The sequence below is a fragment of the Anticarsia gemmatalis genome, chromosome 27 (assembly GCF_050436995.1).
Source record: "Anticarsia gemmatalis isolate Benzon Research Colony breed Stoneville strain chromosome 27, ilAntGemm2 primary, whole genome shotgun sequence".
NCBI classification, from domain to species: domain Eukaryota; kingdom Metazoa; phylum Arthropoda; class Insecta; order Lepidoptera; family Erebidae; genus Anticarsia; species Anticarsia gemmatalis.
The window spans coordinates 2,515,689-2,533,709 of record NC_134771.1 but is presented as its reverse complement, the minus strand read 5'-3'; the positions used below and the strand labels follow the sequence as shown (position 1 = coordinate 2,533,709).

The window sequence follows — 18,021 nt, the reverse complement described above, 5'->3', positions numbered from 1 at the left end:
CTGGATTTTTCAAAGATCTTTAACGACTTTAACAGTAGTCAGAAGTTTGAAAGTGACAACCAGTCTTACCGAAGGGTATCGTGTAATATCCCAGGTAACTGGGTTGTGTAGGTCTTATAGGCAGTCGCTCCATGTAAAACACTGGTATTCAGCTACATCTGATGAGACTGGAACTCCATCATATTTGGAAGAAAAGCTAGGCTAATGATGATAGCTACCTTTACTATGACATATATATGTATAACTAGCTGACCCGCGCAACTTCGTTTGCGTCCAATAAGAGAGAATGAGTGAAATTTTTCCCCGTTTTTGTAACATTAATTACTGGTACTCTGCTCCTTTTGGTCGTAGCGTGATGATATATAGCCTATGTCCTTTCTCGGGTATTAAAATATATCCATACCAAATTTCATGCAAATTGGTTTAGTAGTTTATGCGTGATTGAGTAGCAGACAGAGAGACAGAGCTACTTTCGCATTTATAATATTAGTATGGATTAATACAGGTATATTATCATTAAATTACTGTAATTAGACAAACTATTATTGTCGGGAAACTGTACATAATAAGGAAAACGATAACGTACTAATTATAATCGTTGCGACATTAAATTTAATACTATTAGAATATACAGTCTAATATAGAAGCTGACAAAGGATAAAACTAGGCTAATAATAGGATAAAATAGGAAAACACATTGCCCCACTTATTTCGTTTTCAAAGAGACAATTCCTTCGCTAATAATTGCCCTTCTGTCGCGGGGACTCACCGATAGGATGCTCTTCGAAGCACGGAGGTCTGCGACCCAAATTCCTACTATATCTGAAAAATTCTTTAAAGAAAAACTTTTGGCCCGACCCAGAATTCGAACCGAGGACATTTGAGCAGCAGTCACCTACACTATCGAATGCGCCACACCGGCTGCCAGAGTTTTTAATAGATAGAGTGATTGATGAAAGGAATATGTATAAAAATAGTAGTTTTTTTCTGTGTAAAATAACTTTTTAAGCCGGGCGAAGCTGTGGCGATCCTCTAGCTAGAGACATTCGGTCGTAACTAAACAAAAACAAAAGCAGTTTTACTCGAATAACGTTTTAAACGCACCGTGTGTTCATACCGTTATACCGTTATCGTTTCCAAAGGCTAGTCTATAAGCAGTAGCGGAGACGAAAGTACATGTTTAAAGTTATTTTCAGTGTTAGTGGAAACTGTGATTTATTTTGTTTAAGGTAAGGTACAATTCACTTTGGCAGTTTTAAGAAATGATGTTGTTTTTCTTTGTCAGTGCTTGTTGTATATTACTAATCCTACTAATATTATAAATGGGAAAGTTTGTAAGGAAAGATGGAAGTTAGTAATGTTTGTTACTCTTGTTGTACGGATTTTCATGAAATTTGATTTACAGATAGTTTATAAATTGGATTAATACATAGGATAGTTTTTATCCCGGGAAATCTTTCCAATGGATGTTTGTTACTCTTTCTAGCAAAAACTACTGAGTAGATTTAATTGAAAAATGGTACATAGATAGTTTATAGCCTGGATTAACACGTAGTTTACATTTATCGTCTGGAAATCTTTACACGAAGGCGAAATCGGGAGCTGAAGCTAATTTTGCAAAAGTTAAAAGTATGAGGCAAGAGTAATTTGTAAGGATCTTACCAAGTGGCGTACTTTGGTCTCTGCCTACCCTTATTACCTATCAGGGCGTGATTTTATGTATGTATGTATTTAACAATGATGATGCTAATTTATTGTAAGTGTCAATAAATGATTAATTGGATACGAATTTTAAATTATTTTTGCTAATGTTTAGAGCAAAAACTATTAAATTGATTTTAATACAATTAGACATGATAATTTGGGTTTTTTTAAGCTGGAACTATCAAAGAGTAAATAGTTAGTAAGTTAAAAACAACTTATCTACATGACATACTATCACGCCTGTTGTACCCGAACGTGAGGGCAGAGGTGTATAAAAATACACCCACTTTTACACTTTCACCATTAAACGTATTAGTCCCATATACCTAATAAGAGGAGATCCTATTATTACCATATACCGGGCACTTCACCAAACTTGCGACTACTATTAAGAAATATTTTAATTCAAAATTTAAAGAACCGCGCACAGGCAGTCAGATTAAATATATTGTTTACTAGCTTTTGCCCGCATTTCGCCCGCGGGGTTTGTGACTTAATACAGAATTTTCATACAAACTTTCATCCCCTATTTTATCCCATTTGGGGTAGAATTGATCAAAATCCTTTCTTAACGAATGCCTTCGTCATAACATCTACCTGCATGCCAAATTATAGCTCGATCTGTCCAGTGGTTTGGGTTGTGCGTTGATAGATCACTATGTCAGTCAGTCAGTCAGTGACTTTTGAGTCACATAAATATTTAGGAATTATATAGCGTATAAATAATCAATTTAGACTATGCCCTTAATATCGTTTCCGGTTTTACATCTCAGCTAATTTACTTATAAATTAATATTTGTTGAGATAAGATAAAATACTTAATTATAGTGTATGTATTTAATTAATAACTCATTACTTGGACGGCCTCTGTGGCGCAACTGGTAGTGTATTTAACTGCTGATGAAAAGGTCTCAAGTTTGATTCCTCGGTCGATTCTGGGTTTGTTTGAACGCGCTAATCTCAGGAACTACTGGTCCGATTTGAAAAATTATTTCAGTGTTAGATAGTCCATTTATCGAAGAAGGTTATAGGCCATATCATCACGCTATACTACTCATAGAAGCAGAGTACCAGTGAAAAATGTTACAAAAACGGGGAAAATTTTGACCCATTCTCCTTATGTGACGCAAGCGAAGTTGCGCGGGTCAGCTAGTATTAGTATATAGATGAAATACCTATAATAAATAATTTAGACTTTTTTTAACTAATAAAGGTACGTGGCCTTTTACGCTCGTAATTGATATAAATACAATGTTGAATATTCATGTATAAATTAAATGAAGAAAAATGTAATTAAATGAAATCATTTATTAAGTTGCCGACCTGCGTAATAATGTATAATGTTATTATTTTTTAAAAGTGGCCATTGTTTGATCCCGGATTTTTATTTATCACTGGGAGCCATCATGCATGTTAGTGGTCAATTTGAAAGCCACTTCGCTGTACATTGTTTTCTCCCTAAGATTATAGTGGTTAACACGTTACATCGATGCAGCAATGTACTGAATAGTGACCAACAATTTTAACGTGCACTAGTTGTCAACTGAGATACGTAATACACATACACGCAAGTTTACAATCATATTGAAAAAACAACACTGTTATCCAAAAGTTGTTCGTCTGCCCTTCATTTACGTCAAAACTGCTACACCGATTTGGATAAAACTTTGAAAAGTAATAGCTTAAATCCTGGAAAAACTATGTAATTCACTATTTTTAACAAAAAACACAAGGGAGAGCCGCGTATATAAAACTGTTATTTTTCGTTTTTCAGGTAAAGATGTCGTCAGCAATATACTTTCGTATATTCGGCCAGGCTGTGATTCTATCGCTACATGGCTTGAACAGCTTATACATGGGCGTTGCTATGGAGAACAAGGAACTGCTGAAAGACCCTCAGATCAACACCATGGTCTCTATGCAGTCCATGTACATTACTGTATGGAATATTGTAAGTATACCGCAATTCTGTATCACTATCAACTACTAACAACCGGCTAGTTAAATTTTGTTTGACAATCAGTAGCTCAATTCTCTACTACTATCGACTACCGACAACCGACCTGTCATCGAGAAATTTTGTATGAAAATCTGATCAGCGCCTCTGACGGGTGTCGTAGGAAACATTTTGGCAGTACATTCTAAATGTCATAATTTCGATAGCTAGCCGGTTGTCGGTAGTCGATAGTAGTAGAGAATCGAGGTACAGTTCAGCGGCTCTAACGGGTGTCGGAGATACTATTTTGGCATTACATTTTAAACGTCAAACTCTTGATACTGTTCCACTGTAGGGTCCGGTTGAAGGGTCGTGAGAACAACTTATTTTTTTAAAAGATCACTCTTGCTCTAACATGTGCTCTTGAGTCGCGGGGACTTTTCAAAAACATACCAACCACAGATACAAGGTACAACCAAAGCCAAAACGACTATTTATGTATCGCACATATATTTGTACCGTGTGGAAATCGGTCCCACAACCTCGAAAGGCATTCAGCGGCACTTAAGTACATACTATCTTCAACATATTATTTTAATAGAAATAACACATTGCCTTCGCTATTTTTACTTACTCTAACATTTTTTTTCTTTTCCAGGGCTTCCAGCTCTCCTACTTTTTCTTAGCGTTCGTCTGCGACCTCCTCACAGTCACGGGAAGAGATCATCTTATACCTAAAAGCATCAAAAACTTCAGACAGCTGTACTTCGGTTCTACAATATGGACTGTCGGTTTGGTAAGTTAGGCTACACGGGGAACTAGTTGGAGTTTGTCGACCGAGTTTTCAAGGGGAATCGTGATTTCATGTGAAGAGACGGCATCAATGTGTTGGGGTGTCGCCTCATACTGCGTACAGGTCCACTGCGTCGGGAGTGCGGTTACATGCCTTACCTCCGGTTTCTGAGGCACATTTAGCGGTAGTTTATCTATTTAATAGCGTTAAAACTCATATAAAAAAATGATATTGAATAGATAAACTACCGTTAAATTTACTCAGAAACCGGGGGTTAAAGCGATCCCGCAGCCTCGGCGCTAAGCGGAGGAGAAGACAACACCTTGTAGGTTAAGTGGGTAGGCCTAGTCCTCTTGGTTGTGGGAGTCTAATATATTCCTGCGCTCCCCCGGCCGTAGAGAATGTTATTTCATGTATTTCTTTAAGTAAAAAAAAACAATGTTTGCTCAGACATTCGGATTGGCATTAATTGGCCTAGCCGAACGGCAAAACCGGAGATATGTAGTTGAATGTTCTGGAAAAATGCCGGTATCATACTCGGCGCGCTTTGGCGTTCCGTACCTAAAGGGTAAAAACGCGACCCTATTTTTGAGACTTCGCTGTCTATCACCACTCCATCAGGCAGTATCTCATGAACCGTGATAGTTAGTTAGTTGAAACTCTCACAAATTATGTATTTTGTAGCCGCTATACCGACAAATAATAAGAAACCGAATAAAATAAATATTTAAGTAAGCTCCCATGAGTAGGAGTATAAGTAAGAGGAGGAGGAGCTCGTGGCTTAGTTTACAACAGCCGCACGGATCGATCTCTGAGGTTAAGCTACGCTTGCCGAGGTTGTTCCGTGGATGGGTGACCATCCTAAACATATCGAGTTTCTCCGTGTTTCGGAAGGCACGTTAAATTGTGGGTCCCGGCTGTCATTTTCGAAGATCTTTGACAGTCGTTAACAGTAGTCAGAAGCTTGAAAGTCTGACAACCAGTCTTACCGAAGGGTATCGTGTTAATACCTAAGTAACTGGGTTGTGGAGGTCAGATAGGCAGTCGCTCCATGTAAAACACTGGTATTCAGCTGCATCCGGTGAGACTGGAAGCCGACTCCAACATAGTTTGGAACAAAGGCTAAGCGAATATATATATATTAAGTAGGCTCCCATACAACAAATACAGTATTTAATGGCCGTTTTTATAAATCATGGTCCGGAACCTTATGGGCGTGAACTCGCATTTGGCCGTTAGTTTTTACAACATGTTATATAACCCATAGTTTTCCTCATAAATATAGCTAGATTATACACAAAAATATATTTTAAACTTCAACTATTAGTTTCAAAGATCACCGCGTTGAAACAAAAAATGTCCTTAACATCACAAAGTACATTCAAAGTCAAATGATTTGTTCAACTATGAATTAATACAATGTAATTATACATCTATAGAAAAAAACGTTAAACGTTAGGTTTTTCAAACGGTACTGTTATGGTCGCTTTGAGATGGGCCGTGAAAAGACAATACACTTATCATTTTCCCCACTACTTTGAAATTTGTTTTAGATCGTTACTAAGGTAAAAATATATTGAAATTTAACCGTTTTCAAAAACCTATCGATGAAGAAACACTACAATCTATTCATTCTTATATATTATTGGGGACAGTTTAAATCTGCGTATTGCAATTGGATAATACCGTAAAACTGTAATCAAATAACTGATAAACATACTTATATACTTCTAAATAATACTTATATAGATAGTTAATAACCAGGCCCAGGACAGATACTCGTGCTCATCACACAAATATTTGTCCCGGGTGGAATTAGAAACCCTCCACTCGAAGCTACGGTTATTACGGCAAGGTGACCACTTTTACCACTGCGCCAAACGTGCAGTTAAAATAAGTCTGTTAGTCATATTATTATGATATGTCTTCTTTAGGGTTCCGTACCCAAAGGGTGAAACGGGACCCTATTACAAAGCCTTCGCTGTCTGTCTGTCTGTTTCCAGGTTGTATCTCATAAACCGCGATAACTAGAAAGCTGAACTTTTCACATAACATATAATGTATTTCCAGTGCAAAACAAATACAAAAAATTTGAAAAATATAATAATACAGTAAACCAGTTTTTATTTCGTTTTTTTTTTAACGAAACTCTTCGAGCGCGAGTCCGACTTGCACTTATCTGGTTTTTTTAATTTCTAGTTCATATTCACGCTATTCTGGCCTATATTCATCGTGAACCGGGAGCTGCTCTTCCCTGCATTCATCGACAAGATATTCCCTTTCGGCTCCAATATGGTGATGCACTTCTGCATCCTGCCTGCAGTCGTGTGGGAGCTGGTCTTCCTTCCACGAGGAGTTCCGAAGTCACACGTCAGAAATGTCGTCCTGATCAGTGTGCTATATGTCTTTTATAATTCTATGTGAGTATACAAAAATAACCTTTGATATTCCATTAATTTGGTAGAGAGCCGTCGCACGGTAAATGAATAAATATCATTGGATAATTCACACACGGTGAATTGGTTTCAAACTTAGTACAGCTTGTACTATGGTAACCAAATGACTGATAAACATACTTATATGCTTCTTAATACATATTTATATAGATGCATTAACAGCTAGGCTTAGGACGGATACTGGTGCTCATCACACAAATGTATTTCCTGGATAGGATTCGAAGTACCTATACCAATTATACTGCCTCTGTGGCGGTAGTTCGATAGCTTATGCAGCTACCGTAAAGAGTTCTCGGGTTCAAATCCTGGGTTTGGCCCAATTACAGTTCTGCTAAGAATATCTGGCCCGAAACGATGCCACTGTAATTTCACACCCATACCTATCTAAACCCTCTTTTTAAGCTCTTGACTTCCAGAAAAAGAGACAGCAATACTAAAATCTCTCCATCTCTTTCAGCGTCATCTTCAACTACTCCCGCCGTGGTATCTGGCCGTACCCCATCATGGCTCTTCTGTACGGCACAGTCTTCTTCCCCCTGTTTCTTCTGGCAGCCTACTGCCTCGTTCTGTGGAGCTACTTCATGCAGTGGAGACTGACTGCAGTGGTGTGGGGGAACGACAAACTAATTGCTAAGAGTAAATGAATGAGATGATATTTTTGTTTGTTTTAATCATTTTTCTTTAGATTTTTTACAGTTAAGTTCAAGGTCTAATAAATATGGTGTATGCCTCTGCCACTCAGAGGTCTTGGGTTTAAGTCTGGGGACAGAAAGTCGGAAATTTTCTCGGAGATTGCCCGGAGTAAGGAAGTTGAGGTCGTAAACCTCTCTATCTCTTATTAAATTGAAGATGTATCATCAAGTGATGGTTATCACAAGTTTCAACGCCTTATAGATGTCGAAAAGCCCTTATGGTAAGCTCTTGGGCTTCTTTTATCACTAATTTGGCTACAACCAGATAAAAATAGAGCGTTAACTGTTTTAAAACTACTAGTAGACGAAGAGGGCTATGTCTTAATCACAGGTTTCAAAAACACAGTATTTCAGGTTATAAATAAAACACAAACGCATTTGCAAGTGATTCGAGAATAATAATAAAAACAATAACATTTATTAACTATTGGTTCTTAAAGTTCACCATCTACTTTAGGTACATAGTACAATGTTTGTATTTGTGTCAACCAACAAAGCTTATGCGTGACGTCATCGAAAAATATCCAACACACAGTTTTTTTATTTCAACCAAAAAAACTGAGAAAAAACACAGATTTTTTTTTATTATCATATTTTTCGTCGAACATTTTTCGATCACTCCCCGCATACAAAATATGTTTTTTTTAATATATTCTGTTTTCTTTACATAGATATATTATTATGATTTATATTTGTTACTCTCCTTTATGTTCAGGTAATGTGTAAAAATACTTAATTATTTCATTAACAAATTAATATTTTTGATAATATAAATCATCTCATAGAAAAACAAGACATACAAAAATTTTATTATTTTTATTTATTTTTTTTACTATTTATAATGATCTCAGATACCCGTAAATTCGTAGGTACCGTTTTACAAAATATAAAACTCTTAGAGAAAACGAATTAAGTACAAAAAATTAATAAAAAAAACAAAATTCTAATCGAACCAATTTTTGTAAAAAACCACACTGACACTCGAAAACCTTTATTCCCGCAATTATCATGCTTGCTTTTTCCAAAATACGTTTTTTTTTTACCTCTATCCTTTACGTGTCCAAATCTATATTAGTTTTTAGTGAAAATTTAGCAAAACATAGTACAAAAGTTTTAGAAATACCTACTAAAACTACCCAGCAAGTAAAACGTTTTACCCTATATATCTATCACTATCGCACTGACACCCAACGCTTGTGTGCGAGAGAGAGGCAAGATGCGTCTCACTTCACCCTTCGATTTGCACCAATCAAGTCTAAGTTTGCACAATGTTATGGACACGGCTTTATTTGCGCAGTACACACTTGCGACAGACATTCAAAAATTTGGATGAAATTTCATACATTTAGAAAATTAAATATATTTTTGTGGAGATGAAACATGTCATTTCTAACGTTATCCATTTTCAACATTTAATTGACAATGCATGCCTTAAAATCAATCAATTATTAATATTATATTATTAATAAAACTACAATTATAATAAACTATACATAAAATATTTTTACACAGAAATTATTATATATTTTTATAGATTTACATTCATTTTATCCGTGTTATTTTCAACATGAAAGTTGTCAATCTATTTTGAAAGTCCTATTGGAAATTATTATACAAATTTTCAGGATATTTTACATGAAAAAAATTCTAGTTTCTTCGAGAAATTTTCCTTCGCCGTAACATAGCATAATTTATAATAGGGACACAACATACCACAAAAAAGTCTAACAAAGTATTTAACATAATGAGTACAAGGTCTTATAATTAGTATGAAATTCGCAAGTGTGTATCCTGCTCAATACATTTCATTTAAATTATTTATTTTTTCCAAAATAAATTCGTGTAAGATGGCCGGTCGTAGGCAGTTATTTGAATTTCAAACTGAAATTCAACATTTCAAACTGAATATTTTTTTTACATTTCGTGATATTTTTTCAGTTATTAAGCGAAGGAAAAAGGTTTTTCAGCCAATTTTTCAGTCTTAGTGCTCTAAAACGTTTTCATCAATATTTTCGTCTTTTACTAATTTTATTTTTTTTGTTATTTTTATTATGGAAAATGTCCAATTGTAATAAATATTGGTGTCGCATGAAACTTTAACATTTCGACAACACAATTTATATTTCACTTACACTTATTAGGTACTGAATATAATTATTATGCAACTTAAATGCAACATTAGGTACGAGTAGGTATATAATTTAAAATATTATATTATATTTTTATTCTGAAACGAATTGGACATTTACCATTCGAAGCTAAACATAACACTAAAAATCTATATCTGTGCGCCTAGGTTTTACATTTTTTAAATATATTTTGCAAAAAAATCGAGTTTATACTCTGGAAATCTGTATTGCATATACTAATAGTCGTGGAAATATTAAAAATTAATTATCACTAATTATATAATCTGAGTTTCTTTAAAAATTATAACATTATTATCATGCTTTAAAAATTAAAATTTGAACCACCCGTATGAAGTTATAGACTATTATGATCTCACTATATGATTATTTCTATTATATTTAATAATAATAAAAAATAAGAAAAATAAAGGAAAATTAGGAACAAAAAATAAAATAAAACAAAACTAGACAATAACATTTGCTTTATTTAACAAAAAATATATAATATATAGAAAGAAAAAACAATATTTTTCACATGATCTGACAAGCGTACTCGGAGTCCATATTGAAAAATCTGTTTTATTTTTATTATATTTCTTAATAGAATGTAAAATTAAAGATAACCCATCGAACCTTATGATATTTAATATAAAATACATATGATTATTAATTATTTACAAAATACAAGTTAAGATTTATATTTTCATTAACATTAATATAATCCAGTCTATAGTAAAGGCTATTCGACAAACTTAGCTTTATGTTAGAAAAATTGATGGTTACTTCAATAATCTAATTATTAGTAGCAGGCAATTTAAATTAAAATAATAAAATATACGTATAAAAATCGCGTCAAGCTATTACGAAAAATAAGTTGGTAAAAAAACAAAAAAATAATTTACGTATCAACGGAAGAAAATACAACAGAATTATTATGCAAAAATTGTGTACTTAATATTTTTTATTTTGTATTTTTTTTATTTTATCATTTTATTATGCAAAAATGTGACGTAATCCTGAACATGGCACCCAAGCAAAAAAGTAATGAAAAAAATAAAAATGAGATCAAATTTATTCTACGTGAAAAAAATAGAAAAACAAATTAAATAAAAATTGCCTGCTTATCATTACAAAAATGATTTTTGTCCGCGATTTAATTCATTCTCGATTTGAAATGTTTATTCATTTCCCGAATGTAATACGTCTTATAATATATTTAATTATGATTTGCATATTTTCCATCGCTTTAAATTTACCGAAATATAATATGTACTCCATTATTATAAAACAACGAAAAAAATACAAAAAATGGGCAGTGTATCTTATATTACAACTTAAATCGAAAATCTACAGAAGAGAAAAAAAAACATCAATAATAATAATAATCATTTGAAATAAATAACAAGTTACATTCTTTAAAAAAAACTGTTAAAATTAATAAAAAAAGGATCCTATTTAATAGTTTCGTTAAATTGAAACTTATATGAACTCCAACTTGCTACACCTTTATAATTTTTATTTCTTAATAAAAACTCTATTCCTATTATTATATCTTTATATAATAATAATAATTATTATTTCTTCATTCAGAGTTAGATACACTTTACGATAATTATAATACGATATCCTTTATATACAATACACAATTAAACACGCATGTAAAATTATGTATTACATACACAACAAATGTTTATATGTATTGTTACACTACATTATATAATTCTTGTTACGAAATAATAAGAGAAATTCATAACAAAAAAAAGAGAAAAAAATTCCAATAAAATGTCAAAATAAACGCATTTAAATGTAACTAGAATCGAATTAAATAAATCATTTTTATTTTAAATATTGTACGTACGTACTTATTAGTAAATATCGTAACAGTCTCTGAGTACATACATACAATTATAAATATATTAATAACAAATTATATAAATGCGTTTATTTTTACATGAGGGGATGTTTTTGAAACAACAGCTGTCAAAGCTAAATGAGTCTTAGAGGTCTCAAAATGCCGTTTTTCTCGAGTTTTTTTAAGGCAAAAATGAGATCTAACACAAATGGGAAAAGCCAGTGTGTGGTTGTGGAAACCTTAGCCGTGTGTGTAGTCGAGTACACTGTCCAGAGAGAACAGCTCCTTGTACAGAGCTGGGAACACGTGGTGCGGGTGAGCAGCCTTGAAACGGCAGAGCGCTTCTAAGTGCATCAGCGATAATTCTCTGTAAATTAATATATTGGTTTTATTAGTTAATATTACAATACATATTATGTCAATCATACCGTTCTACTCGAAAGTGGAAACATAGGTGTATGAAATACAACCTCGTTTTGTCATTTCGACAATATTAGTTTCGAGGAGATGAGCCTATTGCCATATACCGAGCACTTCATCAGACCCAAGGTTACTTTCTAGCGAATTTAAAAAAATCAGCCCTCGTTCTTACGCCTGACCTCTCACCGGACTATTAGAGTGATGGAATAGAGAGTGTACTTGTGTATTGTGCACACACTTGGACACTATAAACACACTCCTGCGCAGTTAGCAGGGTTCAATTAAACTGGCCGCCGTAGCCGAAATCGGGTAGGACGATATTATATGGTTGAGGATCTTCAGTAGTCTGATAAGGCTAAGAGTTAAAGTCCAATGATGCCTGAAAAAAATGCTATAATACTACCACTGCTACTAAGCCTGCATAAATAACTAAGGAGTAATAAACTCGTACATACCTGAAGGTGGGTATCTTAGCCAGCAGCGTGTCGAGGACCGTGACGTCGCCCTTGAGTGGCGCGTGGTTGGCCTCGATCTCGTGGCGCATCGCCGCCATTGACATGTTGAACAGGCACTGGATCTCTGGGTTACCGCGGACGCCGTGCCGCTCTGCAAATAAAAAAAATGAATTAGTTTTAAAGACTTATGAGACGATTTTTAAGGCTATTCATTATTGGCAAATAATGAGCTATCGCGTAAACAAAATTTTATGTTACAAACTGATCAGCGCTCCTAGTAGCTTTTATTAAAGCTTTTTTAAATATTATACTTATGTTATGAGATGATACTGATTGTATTACATCACGCTAATGTACAGAGAGTTAAAGTCGATATTCTGACAATAAAATGAAATAAAGTGGCTTTAATCTGTATGAAATCAACTCAACAAAATTCTACTTCTGGAAATCCTTCCTCAGTTAAAATCGATGTTTAGTTTGCATGGAAAATACTGTGCTACCCCAGATACAAGCAAAGTTTAAAATCATAGCCTTTCTCGTATTTCTGTACAAATCTTATCCCAATAAACCGAACACATTCATGCCAATGGTGGCACAAAAGTCTAGCAGTAGAAATAGGAAATACCCAATAAATGTAATGTAAGGTATCTTATAGTCCTGACGGAGATATTAAGGTATGAAATGATGTATTACCTGGCCACAACAGCACTAAACTCTGGTAAAGTGCCAGTTCAGTCTCGGTGAGCTTGAGCCGCGCGATCGTCTTCGCCGCGTCGAATATACCGACCACTAGTGCCACGTCGCGGGGATCACTGCAAACAATTATACAACATATTGTAAAACTATGATTATTATTATAATAATATAATATATGATATAAAATGAAATGTTGGATGTTTTGTGTAAAATGTGTAAACCTTTAATGGTTGATGTATTTATGAAGGAATTTATGCATTAGTTTCTTAGAATCTTATAAACATTGTTCGTTCTAAAGAAACTGAAATTTCGAAACACAGGAAAGTGGAAGTCATCCAATTAATTCTTTGTTTCCACCTAAATGAAATTTAATTAAAAAATATTACCAAAAGTAATAGGTTCCTAAACAAATAAAGTCATATAATTATGTCATTACTTCATATAAACGAAAATTTACACATTTTTGAAAACACCTATATGTTAAACTAAATATATAATTAATTTTAAAACACAATGGGTACTCACCGTGCGTGAACGCATTCTCTGATCGGCAGCACGACGTCACCGTACAGCACTTGATCACGATTCACGTCTATCAGTCGCGAGAGTCGCACGATCGCTAACTCGAACGAACCTGGGAAAAAAAGATAATTAATTATTAATCATAATTAGTAATAAATAGTCAAATCCTTATTGTGTATATAAGAGTGTTATGCTGTCATTCAATAACGTTTAAATGACTGAAACAGTTTATATAAATGATAAACTTTGTCCTAATGAAAGAATATAGATTACTATTTTCAACGAATTCAAAACAATTTAACAACGTAGGAATGGGCTCATAAAGAAGAATAACTAGAAATATCTTTGATTATTGTGTTTGGAATGGTAAAGTAAAACATCGTGATAAAACCTTGTCTCAGAGTTCTTTAACATATGTTTTGAAAGGATGCAAAGGCCTTTATCCGCAGTCAGACAGCGTGGTGAAGTCAAAGCCTAACCCCTCAGTAATTCAGGAAGGAGACTAAAATCCTTAACCCGTACTTAGCCAGCCTAGTGAACTTAAGGCCAAAACTCTACCTCATTCCAAGAAGAGAAACTTGTTCATCAGTGGGACGATAATGGATATATTTAATTATTTGTCAACTTACCAGACTTTAACAGCAGAATCTGATCATCTTGCGTCAACTTCATGAAACCAGGTATGAGTTTAGCGAACTCAATTATGTTTTGTATCATTCCAGTCAATTTGTCGGCACAATCCAGCCACATCTCCTCATAAGTCATCGAATTGTAATACAGCAATCTGTTGATAAATAACGCAAATTAATTATAGATAATTAATTATTAATAATTCAATTCAAAATTATTATTGGATGATTCAAGTTCTAGTTTGATTTTTTTTTATGAAATGAATATGAATAGGGGTCATGAATGAATATTGAAAATGAAAATACAAATGATGCGTTTTTTCGGTAGATGGAGTTACATGCTTGGTTTGATTTTGCGATGATGATCTGAGAATGAAAGAAAAACACTGATGTAATAGACAACTGTAAGTGGTAAGAAATGAAACGATAGACCCCTCAATGGCATTTAAAATTGCAACAATAAATTGCAATTTTGAGCTCTACATGCAAGACTATGAAAAGTTCACATATTTTTGCCAATAGATGGCGTTGTTCTCAAAATTGAATCAGACCAGCATGCGATTTTTCTAAAGGATAGTAATGAATATGGAGTGAGACTTACTTAGAGACATCCTGTGGCTTTCTAAACATCTCGTGAATGTATTCCAGTTTTGGATTGGTGTTCGCGTGAGCCTCTGCCAAGCTCTTCACAAGGACTTTGCTGATATCTCCCTCCGCTGTAAAGATACAACTTAGTTTAGCCACTCGCCGATAGCTGTCACTATTACCAATACAAGATACTACAAAAAATATAAATCAAAATATAAGAACATAAAATAATGCAAGCTTACATCTAAATAAAAAAATAAAATAACAAAACAATAATTTTTACTAATAAAACCTATTTTCCCGAACTTTAGACAGTTAATCTTTCAAATACATTTCTATTGACAGATGTCATATTTTGAAAACTTATTTGTTGTTATTTTGGTAATATAAATACATAATTGTATGTGTAAATGGTTTAAATATACGATGTTATATACAAATTTATTATGGCGGTCGACCCAGTCACGGCATTTTTACTAGGAACCTGTCTAATGGCGTGCTGTCGTGAGTTGAACCATTAGTTTCAATTTTAATTAATGTAAAGCTTTTGCAAGTTTGAAGTAGAAAGGATTTGTTGGTAATTTATACCATCACGCTTTTTCACCACTAAGGGCTCTCTCACACCACTCTTATTTGTTATAATTTTGATTTTATCTTAATATATGATTTTATCGTACAATATGTTATTTTAGTTTCATGTAAAAATCTTTAAAGGTCATCGACCTTTTTCAAGAATGTTACTAAATTCTGAAAAACTGTGAAATCTAATGATAAATAACCTAACCCAATAAATACTACAGCTAAATAATTAACTACACAGTGAAGCTGTAATATCAAAAACAGTCGTTTCAATCTTTCCTTGACACCCATGAAATTTTTACATACCTATATATTTCTGTATTAGGTGTCTTTCTAAACTGAAATAAATAACTTTAAAAGAGTTGCCACTACCAATAAATTAGTCCAACAACGTAGTACCTATGTTATTTTTATGATTTTTTTCAGCTTTTTTCATACCATGTTGTTTGTCAATGGCAATTCTACCAATACCGATTGTATTTATACGAACCGATGGGGAAGGCCAAGAGAAGAGATTCACGAGCGGATTTTGCTATGATTATTCTAAAAACGTAAGTCTTTGAACAATTCTTAATCAAATAGGAAGAAAACTTACTAATTTTCTGAGTTGATTCTAATATTTATTTATCGTATGGTTAGTAGTCAACTTAACGTCAAAATGGTTCGAGCCTAGAAGCCTTTGGCATAGTGTAACGACTATTATCTTGATAGACAATAACTAGGACTAACTTTTAACGTGCCCGTTGAAGCACAAAGATGAAGATACTCTGCTAAACCTACTATTTTTCCTGTTTCTGCATATTATTTAAGTGCTTATATATATTTCATCTTTTCAGGGTTTTCAGCCGAACAGAGCCACGCAATACTTCAATATTTTGAAAACGAGAAGTGGTTTTTTGTTGAGAAAGACTGTTAGTCCTCGCGTTGTGCCAATGTAAATTAAAAATGTCAAAATTCTGAACATTTTAGTTTTTTTTCCTACGTGCAATGTTTTCTCAGAATTTGGTATCGTATATAATATATGTAGGTGTATGACACTATGCATTTTGTCCCCTAAATTTGGTATTACTAACTTAGATTTCGAATAAATAACACGGTTTTGTATCTACCTACTTATGTCTACATAAATCTATACACATAAACAAAATAGATCTAAAATAAAAATAGCTACATAAAAAAAAACTATTCAACTGAAATAATAAACATCCACAACAAACACTACCGGAAAATAACCAAAAAATTCGCAACAAAAATTCATCTAGCCGATCCATCCACTTACAAGGCAAGTCATCGTTCGAATGGCTGGATCCTTGATGTCTTCTATTAGACACAGCATTTGGATTCACCATCCCCATTGCCGACATATTCATATTCAACGGGTCCATCAAACGGCCATGACCACTACTAGATGTCAAGTCATCTGGACTCAAGTCCTCACTCGTCAAAGACACGGAACTTTGACCACTAACAAGCACAGAATTCTGGATATCCATTGGACTATGCTGGATATTTGATGGACTATGCAAGAATGTGGTAGAGTCCACATAACTCGCGACTAAATTGTCGACCCCCATTGATGTCTCCGGCTTGATCTCTTGCTTGATGTTTATGACCCCACTAGTGATTGATGCCGGCGACTGGATGCGATCCTGTTCGTATCTGTCGAATTCTTGTATCCGTCGTGGTATTTCGTTGATGGTGGTCGGTCGCATGGACGTGGTGGGTGTGGTGGCTGTTGTGGTCGAAGTAGAGCCTGATGGTCGCACGATTGTGGTCCCTTTTTGTTGGTCGTCTAGTTAAGGTATATTTGGTTAGTGGGATAGATTTTAATTCTACTGTTGCTTAGGAATAAACAAGTGTGATTACAAGTTTGGATGTTTTCATTCGACAACCTATTAAACTTTCATTATTTGATTTCGTAGGCTAGTTTATTCTTATTATAATCTATATCTGTATCCATTGGTATCTAACGATTTACATCAAGTACCTTCATAATACATGTTTTGCACATACAGTTATTCATAGAATTCCTTTCTACATTTTTATACTTTCCTAAATACTAACTGCCGAAATACCAAAGCACTTTAAACAACAATGACCATTATCATTCTGTTGCATCAAACCCTCTTCAAGTCCTCCCTATACGTTCGAAACACTTCCTTTTACCCTCTATTCTACCCAAAATGGGTTATCCCAACTTCAAAATACATCTTTCCTGCACCTGCTCTGTACCTATAATAATACCCATAAGGGTACACCCCCCTCCCCTCCTCCCTAAACCCCTAAAAACAACACAAACTCACCATGACTAATAAAATCTGGATCCAAGAACCCGCCCGGCTGTTTGCTCGGCTCATACGCCGTGGTGGAGTCTACGTAGTCAGCAGACACGTCGTAAGGCTGCTGCTGTGGGGGGGCTGGCTGGATGCCCCCCATGTTTGACGTCAACGCTGGACCGGGGTTGTTGTAACCGTATGGCGATAGAGGTGACCCGTAGCCGGGGTAGCTGGAAAAATAATAATGCAATCAAGTAAAAGTCTTCATAATTTTTTTTAATTTTAAATACGATC

The 18,021-nt window shown here is 34.2% G+C and overlaps 3 protein-coding genes across 9 annotated transcripts in view; 1 reads left to right on the top strand and 2 right to left on the bottom strand.

Annotated features, from left to right (window-relative positions):
- The first annotated feature begins 1,117 nt into the window (after positions 1 to 1,117).
- LOC142984451 (androgen-dependent TFPI-regulating protein-like) lies at positions 1,118 to 7,544 on the top strand. Its single transcript, XM_076132053.1, has 5 exons — positions 1,118 to 1,229; positions 3,479 to 3,655; positions 4,299 to 4,436; positions 6,633 to 6,853; positions 7,347 to 7,544. The coding sequence occupies exons 2-5, from the start codon at positions 3,485 to 3,487 to the stop codon at positions 7,531 to 7,533; spliced, it is 717 nt and encodes a 238-aa protein (XP_075988168.1). The 5' UTR covers positions 1,118 to 1,229; positions 3,479 to 3,484; the 3' UTR covers positions 7,534 to 7,544.
- Positions 7,545 to 10,175: 2,631 nt separating this feature from the next.
- The window catches only part of Hr3 (nuclear hormone receptor 3 ROR-beta), a 138,461-nt gene continuing 130,615 nt past the window's right edge, over positions 10,176 to 18,021 (bottom strand). For all 7 annotated transcript variants that reach the window (XM_076131881.1, XM_076131878.1, XM_076131880.1 and 4 more), the window contains 7 exons: positions 17,755 to 17,957; positions 14,886 to 15,000; positions 14,285 to 14,439; positions 13,659 to 13,767; positions 13,131 to 13,249; positions 12,438 to 12,588; positions 10,176 to 11,929 (listed from right to left, as the gene is read on the bottom strand). In XM_076131881.1, the coding sequence (XP_075987996.1) occupies positions 11,803 to 11,929; positions 12,438 to 12,588; positions 13,131 to 13,249; positions 13,659 to 13,767; positions 14,285 to 14,439; positions 14,886 to 15,000; positions 17,755 to 17,957 (979 nt within the window). In that variant the 3' untranslated portion in view covers positions 10,176 to 11,802. The remainder of the gene's footprint in view (positions 11,930 to 12,437; positions 12,589 to 13,130; positions 13,250 to 13,658; positions 13,768 to 14,284; positions 14,440 to 14,885; positions 15,001 to 17,754; positions 17,958 to 18,021) is intronic.
- Positions 16,561 to 17,247, bottom strand: LOC142984616 (uncharacterized; the record flags this gene model as incomplete). The annotated part of the gene is made up of 1 exon (XM_076132360.1): positions 16,561 to 17,247. A coding segment is annotated over one exon (687 nt), but the record flags the coding sequence as incomplete, so codon positions are not given.

Excerpts from the sequence above, each read along its gene's own strand:
- LOC142984451 (XM_076132053.1), top strand. The coding sequence starts at position 3,485 with ATGTCGTCAGCAATATACTTTCGTATATTCGGCCAGGCTGTGATTCTA. Across the intron at positions 4,437-6,632 it reads CAATATGGACTGTCGGTTTG|TTCATATTCACGCTATTCTG; the intron begins GTAAGTTAGGCT and ends TTTAATTTCTAG. Across the intron at positions 6,854-7,346 it reads TATGTCTTTTATAATTCTAT|CGTCATCTTCAACTACTCCC; the intron begins GTGAGTATACAA and ends CATCTCTTTCAG.